The following is a 12,036-nucleotide window of genomic DNA, read 5'->3' on the forward strand; positions in this document are numbered from 1 at the left end:
AATTTTTGTTTTTCTTTTCTTTTCTTTTTTTTAATCCACCCCCCCTCCCCGACTCCTCTCATTGTCCTTCCACATTTCTGCCCTCACCCCCTTCAACCACATTGCCTTTCCCTCACTCTTCCTTCCCTCACCCCCTGACCTATAACCCCCACAAACTTCTTCACCCCCCTCTCCCTTCTCACCACCTCACACCCACCTGCCTCAACCCTTTTTGCTCTTTGCGTCAAGTCGCCTGAGCCCAAAGGAAGTGAGTCTCAGCCCACTCCCGTGACCAATAAGGAGACTCTGGGGTCGCACCTCACAGCTGAGCGGCTGGGGGGCTCTGTTCAGGTACTGCTGCTGCTACAGCTGCTGCTTTGATGGCTCATGCATGAGGCCATATAGGTTTGTCTGTGTGTCTGACCCCCCCTCCCCCCCCCCGCCCCCCCTCTCTCACTGACTTCACACTGCCTGCCCATTAGATGCTCTGTCTCGACTCTGTGCTCGAATCAGACTGTGTGAATCCTGTGTGTCACTGCTGTCGGTCTGCTTCTAGGCTGCTTGCATTCAAGGCCATCCAAAGATGACATCCAGCAGTATCTTATAAAAAATAAATACAGATTACTGTACAAATAAATAATAATAATATAATAGAAACACTAAAAAGTCTATTTTTGTACGTTTATTCTATAATATTTCTTTGTGTTTTTGCTGTTTTCAGTGTGTTCACTCTGTCACCGGAAATAAGTCTCTGCAGAAAATGTGGTGCACAAGCGCCACCCAGTGTCGGCTAATAGAATTGCAGTATTTAAAGGATTGGTTCACGTTCTTGTCTTGCAGTCTTATTCACATATCAAGTTTTCCCTGCAGTTTTCCTTTCTCTTGTTCAGCTGTCCATCAGCTGTTTGTTTTCAGTGTGTTTCAAACTGACTTTAGCAACAAGAAGAGATTTTGGAGTAAAAACAAAGAAAGGATTTCTTACCAGCCTCAAAAAGCAGGAGAAATGATCACAGCGAGGAAAATCTTTTTCAATACTTGTTCGGTGCCTTATTTGTGTTTGAAGACAGAAATGAACAGTGCGAACCTGTCCTTTAAACTTTGTTGGCTTTAGCTGGCTCATCCTGGGTTACTTGCTTAACTGTTTTCTTACCTGAGAGGGCGGCTAACTTGTGATAGTCAAGGTGCATTTATTTGATCCTGTGAATGTTCATCAACTGGATTCAGTCTGGTGTCCTTCTCTAATGGTGCAGGTGATGAGCTCAACAAATGGCGAGCTGAACACTGACGATCCCACAGCCGGACACTCCAACGCTCCCATCACCGCTCCCACCGAGGTTGACGTACCTGATGAAACCAAGTATGGGGGATCCTCACATTCACACACAGAAAACACATGCTTTTCTTTTTCAGTGCTGTCCAATGAGTCCAAATTCAAAATTGGTGCTGAAAAGCATCTAAATTGTTTTGTGTTCTTGTTGTTAGCTCCTCCGTGTAGAAGCCTGAGTACAGGCAGTGACTCAGTCACAGTAACAAGCTGCACTTTGTGCTACTTTAAATATTGTTTCCATGCTTCCTACTTCAGTTAAGTTAGGTTTGTTTACATAGAAACACAGCAGTGCATTTATTTACACCGTTTTAACCTATTACAACAATATAAAGAAGAAATCAGATTTTCTCTCTGACAATCAAATATTGGAGCTATGACCTGCTGTAAATATGCCAGCGTCTGTTCTACGCCTGACTAAAGCATCAAGTATGAGCGTGTCACTGTCATATCTCTGTAGCGTCCTGTGTATGTCGACCAGTAGCAGCTGAGGCACAGTAGGAATGTTATCAATGGGACTTAAAGTTCACCAGCAGGGAGGGGAACATTTTAACTGTTGCACATAAAGAATATAACTGTAAGTGTAGTTAAAACTCCTTTATTTACTGTGACTCAGCTGTGTGTCAGTAATTTATGAGACTACACTCAAAAAACAAAAGCAGTGACTAGGCTGTTATTTACATATTAGTTAAAACACAACAGCCTCTTTTAATGCTCAGAAATATGTTTGAATAAATATGGCTTGTTTAATTTAGAAGCAGTTACATCATCTTATCTTTCTGAAACATTCTTCGTGTTCATGTTGTCTTTTTTCTACGTGATTCACAGCCCACAACTTCGCTAGCTCTAGTTAAGCTTAAATAGGCGACCAGCTAGATCAGCATCGTCATAGTTGAGCTAAGCGAGTCTTTTCCATTAGCACCTACTCAGCTTAACTCGACTTTTTCTTACTGGGTTTTGGTCGTTTTCTGCTACAGTTGTGTACCACCCCAGTAGCAAGGCGGCTCGACAGTCCTGTGACGTCATTCGCATGAGAGACAAACCACAACGCAACAATGGAGGACAGTATAAACGTCTGCACCCCTTCAGACCGCGGTGTCATCTGTGTGTCGCTGTGCTTCAAAAATAGCAGATTTGATTCTTTTGAAGGAGTCGCTCTCATTCACTCACATCACTCCCCGGATAACGAGGGGAATGAAGTCTGTTGATGTCACGTTTTTTGACTCAACTCGGCTCATGTGGATGACGCTAAAAAAGCACCTGGTACCTGATGCTGCCGCCTAGTGGAAAACCCTAAAGACCGAGCAGAGTCGAGTCGATTAGGTGCCACAACTGAGCTATTAAAAGTCCACGACTTCCTTAATTCATTTATAACTATTATGAAGACAAATGATGAGATTACAGTAAGTGAAATGGTTAAAAGAAAGGAAGCCAGATTAGAACTGGCTGCTGAACCCCAACCCTCACAAGTCGTGTTATGTACCAGTATCTACATGTGTGTAAATACCTGCTTTTCTAAAGGAAGCCACGCCTCTGTGTTTGTGCAGGTGCTGTTGCTTCTTCAAAAGGAGGAAGAGGAAAGCGCTCCAGAGGCACAAGTGAAAGAAGAGAACAGAGAGAACTTGAAACATTGTGGTCACTGTCAAGTTTTAAATGGAAGCAACTACACAGACACCCCCCCTCCCCCACCGCCCATTATCTCTTTCCAGCTACCCCCCCTCCCCTCACCTCCTTACTCCTCTCACCTCATTCCCCGCTGTCACATGTACCTCCCCGCTTGAGTTCTCTCTCTCTCGATCCCAGCGAGCGACGGGAACGTTGCAGTCACAGCGACTCCACAGACTTTTAATTCCTTTACAGATGAAAAATAAACAAACCTGCATCACCACGTGAGGGCAGTGTGAGGGGGAGGGGCTCGAGAAAAACGTTTAAAGAAAACAAACAAAAAAAAGCTGTAACAATGAAACTCGAATACCGTGGCGTGAATATGAAAAAAGATGCTGTTTGAAACAGTTGTTGTATTCTAGATTCCATAAAGAACGTGTGTTGTTCGAACAGTCAGCTGTTGATCAGGGGAAACCATTCAAGTGGTTCGAGTGCAAGAAATCTGCTCCTTTATTAGGAAATTGTTAATTTTATTTTCTTTGGTGTGTCTTTTTTGGGATCAAGGTGACAGAGGAAAAGGTGAACTATGCTGATGTTAAATCTGAGCGACACAGGAAGCATTTCATCTATAAATCAGAATCTGGAGGATTTTTATGCATTTTTTTCTTCCTCTTTTTGTTTTTTTTGTAAGTGAATCCTCAGTTTTCAAAGTCAAATCCTGCATTGAAAACTTATTTTTATGTTGTAGTGTTCTGGAGTTCAATTCTTTCCTCACTCTGGCTTTCTTCTATTTTGTTTTGTCTGTCGACGCGGACTTTGTAGCACAGTCACTGGCCTCAGGTACTGTGGAAGAATGAGAGGAACCGATATTAAGCTCTCTTATTATTATTGCACTTTTTGGAGGAAAAAAACAATTACAGTGGAAAACTTTAGGTTTGAAATTAACAATTAAGGAAACAACTTAATAAAGACTGATCTAGGAAGAGTCCATGATGCTTATATTTGAGTTATGGCTGAAAAATGTTGTCGATTCTCATGAAAGAAAAGGAGATGTCTTTTTTTTTTCATTTTTATTTCTTACATCAAAAATAATTTACCAGGAAATCATAGTTTGTGCCTTTCTAAGTAAAATGTTTAAAGCTCAAGTGAGTGTCCCGCAATGACATTTTATCTAATCTGACCCTAATGCTCACTGGATTACTCTGTGTGTGTGTGCGCATGTGTGTTTGTATTTTTTTTCCCAAATCTGGAGGTTTTGCAAGCAGATGACTGTGTTCACATCCCTGTCAGTCACTTATAGGTCAGTATACATCCTTCTCTCTCCTGCTGTAACGCCACATCTGTACAGTGGTGGCGGTTTGGCGTGTGTGCTGTGCCGCCTCAGCGAGACGCAACGGGCAACAACCCGCATCTGTCTGACCCGCTGTTCACTTTCATCTGGAGGTCACAGATGGGCAGTGAGGTCAACTCGTTTAAAGGGTACATGAGGTCTGGGCTGCTGTTTTCCATCAAACTGTACTTGACAGAAAAAATTACATTTTTTTTGTGTGTTTTGTCATGTTTCCCATCAGCCCCTGTTTCATGTAGCCCTTTAATACCTTTTTGTTCGTCTGACGGCCTGCTGCCTCAGTGTACATCGGTGCCAAACATTCTCCAACAGCTTTGAAGATTATCAGAAAGATTTTCCTTTTAATTTTTACGTTGCATTTCCTGTAAAAGTGAGAGAGGAGGGAAAAAGTTGAAATTCCTCTAGATTTGTGAAAACCCCCACAATGCATCTGTTCAGCAGCTTTTCTTCACAGCTCCAGCTGTAATCAGTGTAACCTGTTTTTGGTTTTGATGAGCCGTCTTGCTGTCACGAATCGGTGGCCTGCTCCTTTAAGGACACGATCGAGCCTTCCTACCGGTATGATTGTTGTCGCACAGGGCTGATCATGTGATTGATGACGAAGTGAAAGGCACGACACGTCACAGTTTCGGTTTACAAACGGTGATCTTGCTCATTAATGTGGGTGGTGTCAAAGAAGTTTACGGGATGCTAAAGATTTAATGTTTTCATTGAAACCAAACAACCTCGGGATGTATTTAAAGTCTCGCGACACACTTGGATCGAGCTTCTAATGAATTAATGTTTTACCTTCTCAGTTTAGTGATTTATTTTGAAAGGGGAGATAAATGTGTGTCTGAGCAGGTTTCGGAGACAAATGTGCTTAAATAACCCGCCAGGTGACGTCAGAGGAGCCAGCTGTCTTTAGTGTCGTAAACGTGGCTTCATTAGACAGCGCGCGCGACAGCAACCCAAACACAGGTGTGACTCGGGGTGATCCAAGACTCCCCCCTTTAGGCCCTGAAGTCACTCTTTGAAAAGTTGGGTGGGGACCTGGCTTTGCAAAATCACTGCGTTTATTAATTTTATAATTCAGGTTTTGTTTTGTTTTTCTGGAGATGGCGGGGTCGACCGATGTAAATTCTGCTCTCCGTCTCTTAGTGTACCTACTTGCATTATGTATTTGTAAATATGACAACGACAGATCTCTAATTGTGAATAAAGCAAAGTTTTATCACAGGAGTCACCGTGGAGCAGTTTGTGTGCCTGCTGATCTTTGTCGGTCTGCAGGCGGGTTTGTTACCCGGCGGGACCGTGTGGGCTTACTGGTTAACCTGCGATCACAGCGCAGTTAGGCAGGTGTGTGTGTGACAGCTGATTGGCCAAGAAGCGGACGGAGTGTGCGTGCCTCTGATTGGATACGGGCCACACCAGGACAGCGGGCGTCGGGCACGGTAAGAGGAAAACATGGCATCCGCTGCACGCATGACCGGCGGCCACCCAGTAATGATGGGTATATTCAGTACAGAGGTAATAACTTCCATCAGGACATGTCCGAACATATTGGTAATGGAAGCATCATAATATCCTCATGGTAATAATTAAATATCCTATATATATAGAACTTCTTTTAAAAAGTTTCTTAAGGTACATTTTTCAGTTGGTTTAATATTTAAAAAACATTTAAAGGACTTTGCGCGTTTGTGTTTCAAGAACTGACTCCTCGGTGGGCCCATGCCCTCTATTTCCTTCCTTCCTCCATCATCATCATCATGTTTTCGGAGGAACTTCAGCTCAAATGATCGGTTACTCACAGCATGTAAGATCAAACTGATTTAAAAGCATAAATGTAAAACCAAAAACATAATTTTTAAGTAAATGGAAAGAGAGACAGCTGCTGTTACCAAACTACAGGTCAACTTTTGTTTGAGCTTTTTAAGCTGCACTTAAAAGTCACTTTATTATCGGTTATATCGCTTCGAAGCATTTATGACATCTTTAGGTTTCCTTCCTGCTATAGCGGCTTTCTCTTCTGTTAAACACGGATATAAATGTCGGTTTTACATAAATACATCTTAAGAATTTCCCCAAAAAACATTCATCAGTGTGAAGTTTAAAATCAGTCCCTTTCAAAACGTCCTGTGAGCCAGTTTAGTAAAAGCTGGTGACTCAGATAATGTTATATATGGGACTAATAAATCATTAGAAACACGATTTTTCATAAGCAGTTTTATATTTAAAGTGCTCAAATAAATGTATTTGCCAAACTACTGAACTAAACTGATGTTGTTGAGTTATCTCTTGGTCTGACTGTGGTCGTGGTATTTTTGGTATTTTCCACTTGAATCTGAAAACATCAGCTCTAGTCAGATTCCTTCCATGCCTCCCCTTTTCCTTCTGTGCTTCCTGAGTCTCCTCCTTAGCTTTAAAGAAATATCAGGCCTGTGCAAAAAAAAACAAAACGTATGGAAAAGTGTTCGCTGCGGGTTGCCAAATATCAAACGCTCCCAGAACAGAGCAAATGGAGCTGCATATCTCAGTGCATGCTGGGGCCTGGACTTCCAGGCTGTGCACAATGTGGATCCTCTCCATCACAGACCTCTTTGTTCAAGGCAAGAAAGGAAATACCCGAGAGGTTTCAACACCTCTGGCAAAATCAGAAATTTCATCTGAGCTGTCTCTTTCACAGAAACTGGTTCTCATAATAGGTGCCAGGGTATTGTTCTCTTCGATCTTCCACATGAGCACAAAAGAGGCTGGTTCAGCCGCACAGGGATGATCACCTGATCTTGCACCGTCACAGGAAGCTGTAGTTCACTCTTGGTTCACTGAGCCACCCTTTTACCAGGTGGAGCTTGAATCTGTGCTTTTGGCTCATTCAGAAAGTTTCTAATAGGAAAATCTCTTGTGAAGATTTTACACTGACACTGCCGAAGGTGCTGGGTTCAAATGTCTTGACTGTCTTTCTGTGGCGTCAATTGGTGATTATAAATTGACACTAGGTGTGTATGTGAAATCTGAAATCTCTAGTTGTTAGGTTTGTGACGAGCTGGCAGCCTGTCCAAGGCTCGCTCAGCTTCCTGCCCTGTGTTTGATGCTGTGGATGAGTCGGGTCAGCCTCTGAATTCTCACCACCTTCAAATAAAATAGTAGTTCAGTACATTTAACTTCTAAGTTTAACACACTTGTATAAAAACACCAATGCACCACAGTTTGCGCTGGATGCTATCTCGGAGCATCTACGCCACCAGAGAAAGGTTCAAGGTTCAACTTGAATGCACACAGAAATTAACGCTTTCACATTCAGGCTCATTTCTTCTGTCTGTTGTGTAAGACTCCATGATATTGAGCTCCGGCCGCGCAATGAGTTATGTGGGTTTGTTCAGTGTTTTGTGGCAGCCGAGTAATAACTTTTCCTTTTCCGTTCTTAATCTAAACTTTTGTTGCCATCATAACTTTGCTGATGTGGCTTTGTGTTCTCTTTGGCTCTGAAACCAGTCAGCCAGCTCGCAGGCGTCAGTGCCAGCGTTTTTCATTTTCACTCTGAGCTGTGGTTTAATATTTATTATAATAGCAGAGCCGCCCAGTGTGTACACCACCTCTCTGGGACAGCTGGGGTGGGGCTCCAGCCACCTTTACAAAGATTCACCTGTGCTGTGTTTGACAGTGGGAGGTTCTGTCATTGGAGACAAAGTTACTCGGTGTAACTTTGACAGTATGTTAAACTGGAACAGTCATAAATCAAATATCATTGAAAATGGGCAGGAGTACGGCAGCTGTAAAGAACTGTATAAAATGTATTTCTAATAGAGTGATGAAAACACATCATTTGTTTTGTCACATTTAGATTATTGTTCGACAATTTGGTCAAATAACTGGAATAAATTCGTATAAGTTGCAAATTGCTCGTTTAGTTCTAAACTTTCCTTTTAGTACAAGTGTTGGCCAAACCAGCCTTGTGTACATTTCTCTAAGTGTAAAAGGGAAGAGTAATTATTCCACAGTTAGATTTATTAGAAAAATCATCGTAGCAAAAGCGCCAAAAATTCTTTAGAGCAAACTGTTATTTTTTTGTGATGTACATTAGGGCTGCCACGATTAGTCGACTAGTCACGATTACATCGACTATTAAAATCGTCGACGACTGATTTAATAGTCGACGCGTCGTTTGAAGCTTTGTAAGATCACAAAAGACGCAGGAATAAGTAGTAGGATTTAAGAGTGTAATAACGGACTGAAACAAAAGATGGCAGCACTGCACGTACAAGGATGCCAGCTGCCGTTAAACCCCGAAGAAGAAGAAGTAGCTGTGTCCCAGAATTCATAGCGCAGCCCAGCTCAGTTGTCAACAATGGCGGCAGCTAGTTAGTTTTAATATTACTCTTATTATTCTTTCTGGGTCACAAAATAAACGTTTAACATATTTTCAGGCGAGAATGTAGCTGTGTAAACCTCAAATATCTGCTCAGTTTATCAAGACACCACATATTTTCAAAAGCGCTCCGACGTTTTCGGAGACGTCTGTTAGCCACTAGCTCGATAGCTAGCCGGGGGCTAGGCTAACTAGAGCCGTGAGAACATCGGACTCCCGGCAAATCGTTTTCAAACCCACCGCTGTCTTTCGCTACTCAGGTTAAACATGATATATAAGTCACTTAGATAACTTAAAAATGTTATTGTTTGGCTTCTTTTTTAGTATTTTATTTGTTCCTGAGTAAATCGGTTTGGCTGAGATTAAAGTTATAGTTTTTACACAGCTGAATAAACTCAAGCAGACAGCTGATTATCAGAAGTGTGAGATGCTCGAGAATATACTCTGGTGTCCTGTTATATTTTAGATAGCAAGGAGTTTATTAAACTTCACCGAAACAATCTGCAAATTTAATTAAACTTTAATAAACTATCATCTTGTCTTTATTTTTAGTTAGCACAGACCTTAAACACTTAAAGCTGTAAGCTAATGATAGTGATAATGATAAGAGCAGATGCTGCTAGTGCAATAAGCTGTACGTTTTATGTCCAATGGATGATGATCTGATTAGTCGACTAATCGCAAAAATAATCGGTGAGCAGTCGACTATCAGAATAATGTTTGTGGCAGCCCTAATGTACATCAATATACTCCACGCGTCAGTCAACAGACAGGCAGCGTTTTTTGTTACCTGCCTGTTGAACTAACCCAGTGCAGAGGAGAGTACAGTATAGAGCAGTGATGGTGGCATGGAATTCACTTCCACAGTTTTTGGTATTAAGAATGAACACAACAACTTGTAAAAAATTGCAACAGTATATATTTACACAGGAATAATCCTTAGAATTGGTTATTTGCTGTTAGGTTTTCGACATTTTATGTGATAAGCATGTTGGTCCCTGGGATGGAGTTAATCATTTAAAAAGGAAATGAGCTACTGTGAATCCTTCAGATGTTTATTTGTAACAATTAATGTCTGTTTAATGTTGAGTTGTTGGTTTTAATTGTGTTGTTTTGTTAAAAAGTTCGTCAGAGCCCAGGAACAGTAGCTACTGCTATAGCATGAGCTAATGTGGATCCTAATAAACTTAAACTGAACCTCCATGACCCTGAACTGGCTAAGCTGTGAGGAAAATGAACAAGTGGATGGATGTGGGTTATTATACCGAGCTGTTCTTGGAGGTTGTGGGTTTTCCAATAGCTGCATTTTGTTTTATCCTGACGTATATATAATAGGTTTATATACTATATTCCCACATGGGATCACAAATCCACCCACAGTCGGTATATGAAAGCAGTTATATCAGCTGAAGCTGTGGCCTTGTGTCAAATGATTGATTTGAAAGAAAAATTGGCTTGAAATGAAATTGACTTTTTTGTTTGGTTTGTGCCACTTTGGTGTTTATGGACAGTAAGGTTTTTAGGTAAAAGGATTGCTTTGTGGTTTTCCCAAAGGTTGATTCTGTTCACCTGGACGTTTTCAGTGGGAGAAACGTTTGGTGACCTCTTCAGTCTTAGTCGAGACTGAGTGAGAGTTTCTGAGCTGTTTTTTAGTAAGTAAGTAAAATGTGTTTATTAAGCGCTTTTCACAGACAAACAGTCACAAAGCGCTGTACACAAATATTAAAAGAAACAATACAATCAATAGACATTATACACAATGTAAAAGATCAAATGTAAATAATGTAAAAAAGATAAAATATGTAGATCAACAAAAGACTTGTTTGAACAGAAAAGTTTTTAACTGCTTTTTAAAAGAATCCACAGAGTCAAGCAAACGTGATTGTAGTAATTGTGTAAACTGTTCCACAGCCTTGGTGCAACAGACTGAAAGGCTCCGCCCCCTTTTGTCTTCAGTCTGTACGGGAACCAACAGACTCTGAGTCTGAGCGGAGACGCCGTTTAGTGCTCTGTATGTTAAAACAAGAATTTTAAAGTGAATTCTAAACTCTGTTGGGAGCCAATGTAAAGAATATAAGACGGGAGTGATGTGAACACGCTTGGTAGGACGAGTTAGTAGTCTGGCTGCTGCCTGAAGGCGAGAGAGAGATGATTTATCCAAGCTAGTAAACAGGGAATTACAGTAATCTAAGCGTGATGACACAAATGCATGAATGAGTTTTTCCAGTTCAGCTGAACTGGAAAAACTTCAGTGTGTTGCTGTTTCTAAAGGGACTGTAGTAATACTGGCAGCAAAGTGGAGCTTTTTGCTTATGGATCAGTGGGTCTAACAGACAAGGTGTCTAATGGTGTTGGGGTCATACTGGTCCAGAGAGTCCCATCCTGCAGATGAGTCCCTCTGTGACTGACACCCAGTGGTTATCTGTGTCTTAAAGTCTTTAATGGACGCTGAAAGAAAATATCAACCAGAAAAATACGTCTGATTTCAGGACACACACACACACACACACACACACACACACACACACTGCTTTTACAGAGTAATTATTTAGTGTCTGTAGCTGAAGCTCGCACTGGGACAGGGGTCCCTTGGACTGCTTTGAGGATGCGACTTGTCTGAAGCAAACTCTTGATATGTTTGTATTTTGAGGAATGAGGTCTTTTTCTTGTTATCAACATGTGAACATTCCCTACAGTAACAGGTGGTGTGTGCAGGTCTGTACGCTGGCTCCCTGCAGGACTGCTTTTTAAACAGACTGGGATGTGTTGGGTTCAAACTCGAAAAAACAGTCAGACGTGCTCCCTCACACACAGACAGTGTTGGGGAGTAACGGAATACATGTACCGCCGTTACGTATTTAAAATACAAAATATGAGTAACTGTATTCTGTTACAGTTACCGTTTAAAAAGGTGGTATTTAGAATACAGTTACTTTGTTGAAATAAATGGATTACACGGCGGTACTTCCCTGTTTCATATTGTGGCGGGTCAGGACTGTTTGGGTTTTGTTTGACAGCTACGTTCTGTTGTTCCAGGCGGCAGCGTTACGGTTGCCATGGTTACAGGGCGACGCTCTTTCTCTCTCTCTGCGTGTTTCCTGGGTGAGAGAGGCCTTTTTGTTGTTGTTGTGCTAAGCTAATAGGCAGAATGCTACAGGCATAGCTCTAAAGAATGTAGCATCATGGGCAGTGTAGTCCGTGCTGCAGGGAGAATGGACTGCCATACACGTTATGTGTCTGTGAGCGAGGGAGGGAGAAAAAGGAAAAGTACGAGCTGTCATCGAGCAGAAACGGGAGCTGGAAGCATGTAAATATAATAATAACCACTGCAGCCAAGAAGAGAGCCTGACGAGCCCAGTTGTAAGTAAGCTATTAAGACTCGACTGTACACCGTGTTCGTGTTTTCCTCCAAAAACAATAAGTCCTGTT

General features: G+C 41.7%; 1 protein-coding gene across 8 annotated transcripts in view; it reads left to right on the forward strand.

Moving 5' to 3' along the window:
* Nucleotides 1-3,896, forward strand: part of csnk1g2b (casein kinase 1, gamma 2b) — a 36,354-nt gene extending 32,458 nt beyond the window's left edge. For 6 of the 8 annotated variants that reach the window (XM_085136898.1, XM_085136904.1, XM_085136903.1 and 3 more), the window contains exons 10-12: nt 229-330; nt 1,230-1,336; nt 2,851-3,896. In XM_085136898.1, the coding sequence (XP_084993024.1) occupies nt 229-330; nt 1,230-1,336; nt 2,851-2,905 (264 nt within the window). In that variant the 3' untranslated portion in view covers nt 2,906-3,896. The remainder of the gene's footprint in view (nt 1-228; nt 331-1,229; nt 1,337-2,850) is intronic. The other 2 variants (XM_085136905.1, XM_085136906.1) reach the window with 1 other exon arrangement.
* The last annotated feature ends 8,140 nt before the right edge of the window (nt 3,897-12,036 follow it).

The sequence above is a fragment of the Neolamprologus multifasciatus genome, chromosome 17 (assembly GCF_963576455.1).
Source record: "Neolamprologus multifasciatus chromosome 17, fNeoMul1.2, whole genome shotgun sequence".
NCBI lineage: Eukaryota > Metazoa > Chordata > Actinopteri > Cichliformes > Cichlidae > Neolamprologus > Neolamprologus multifasciatus.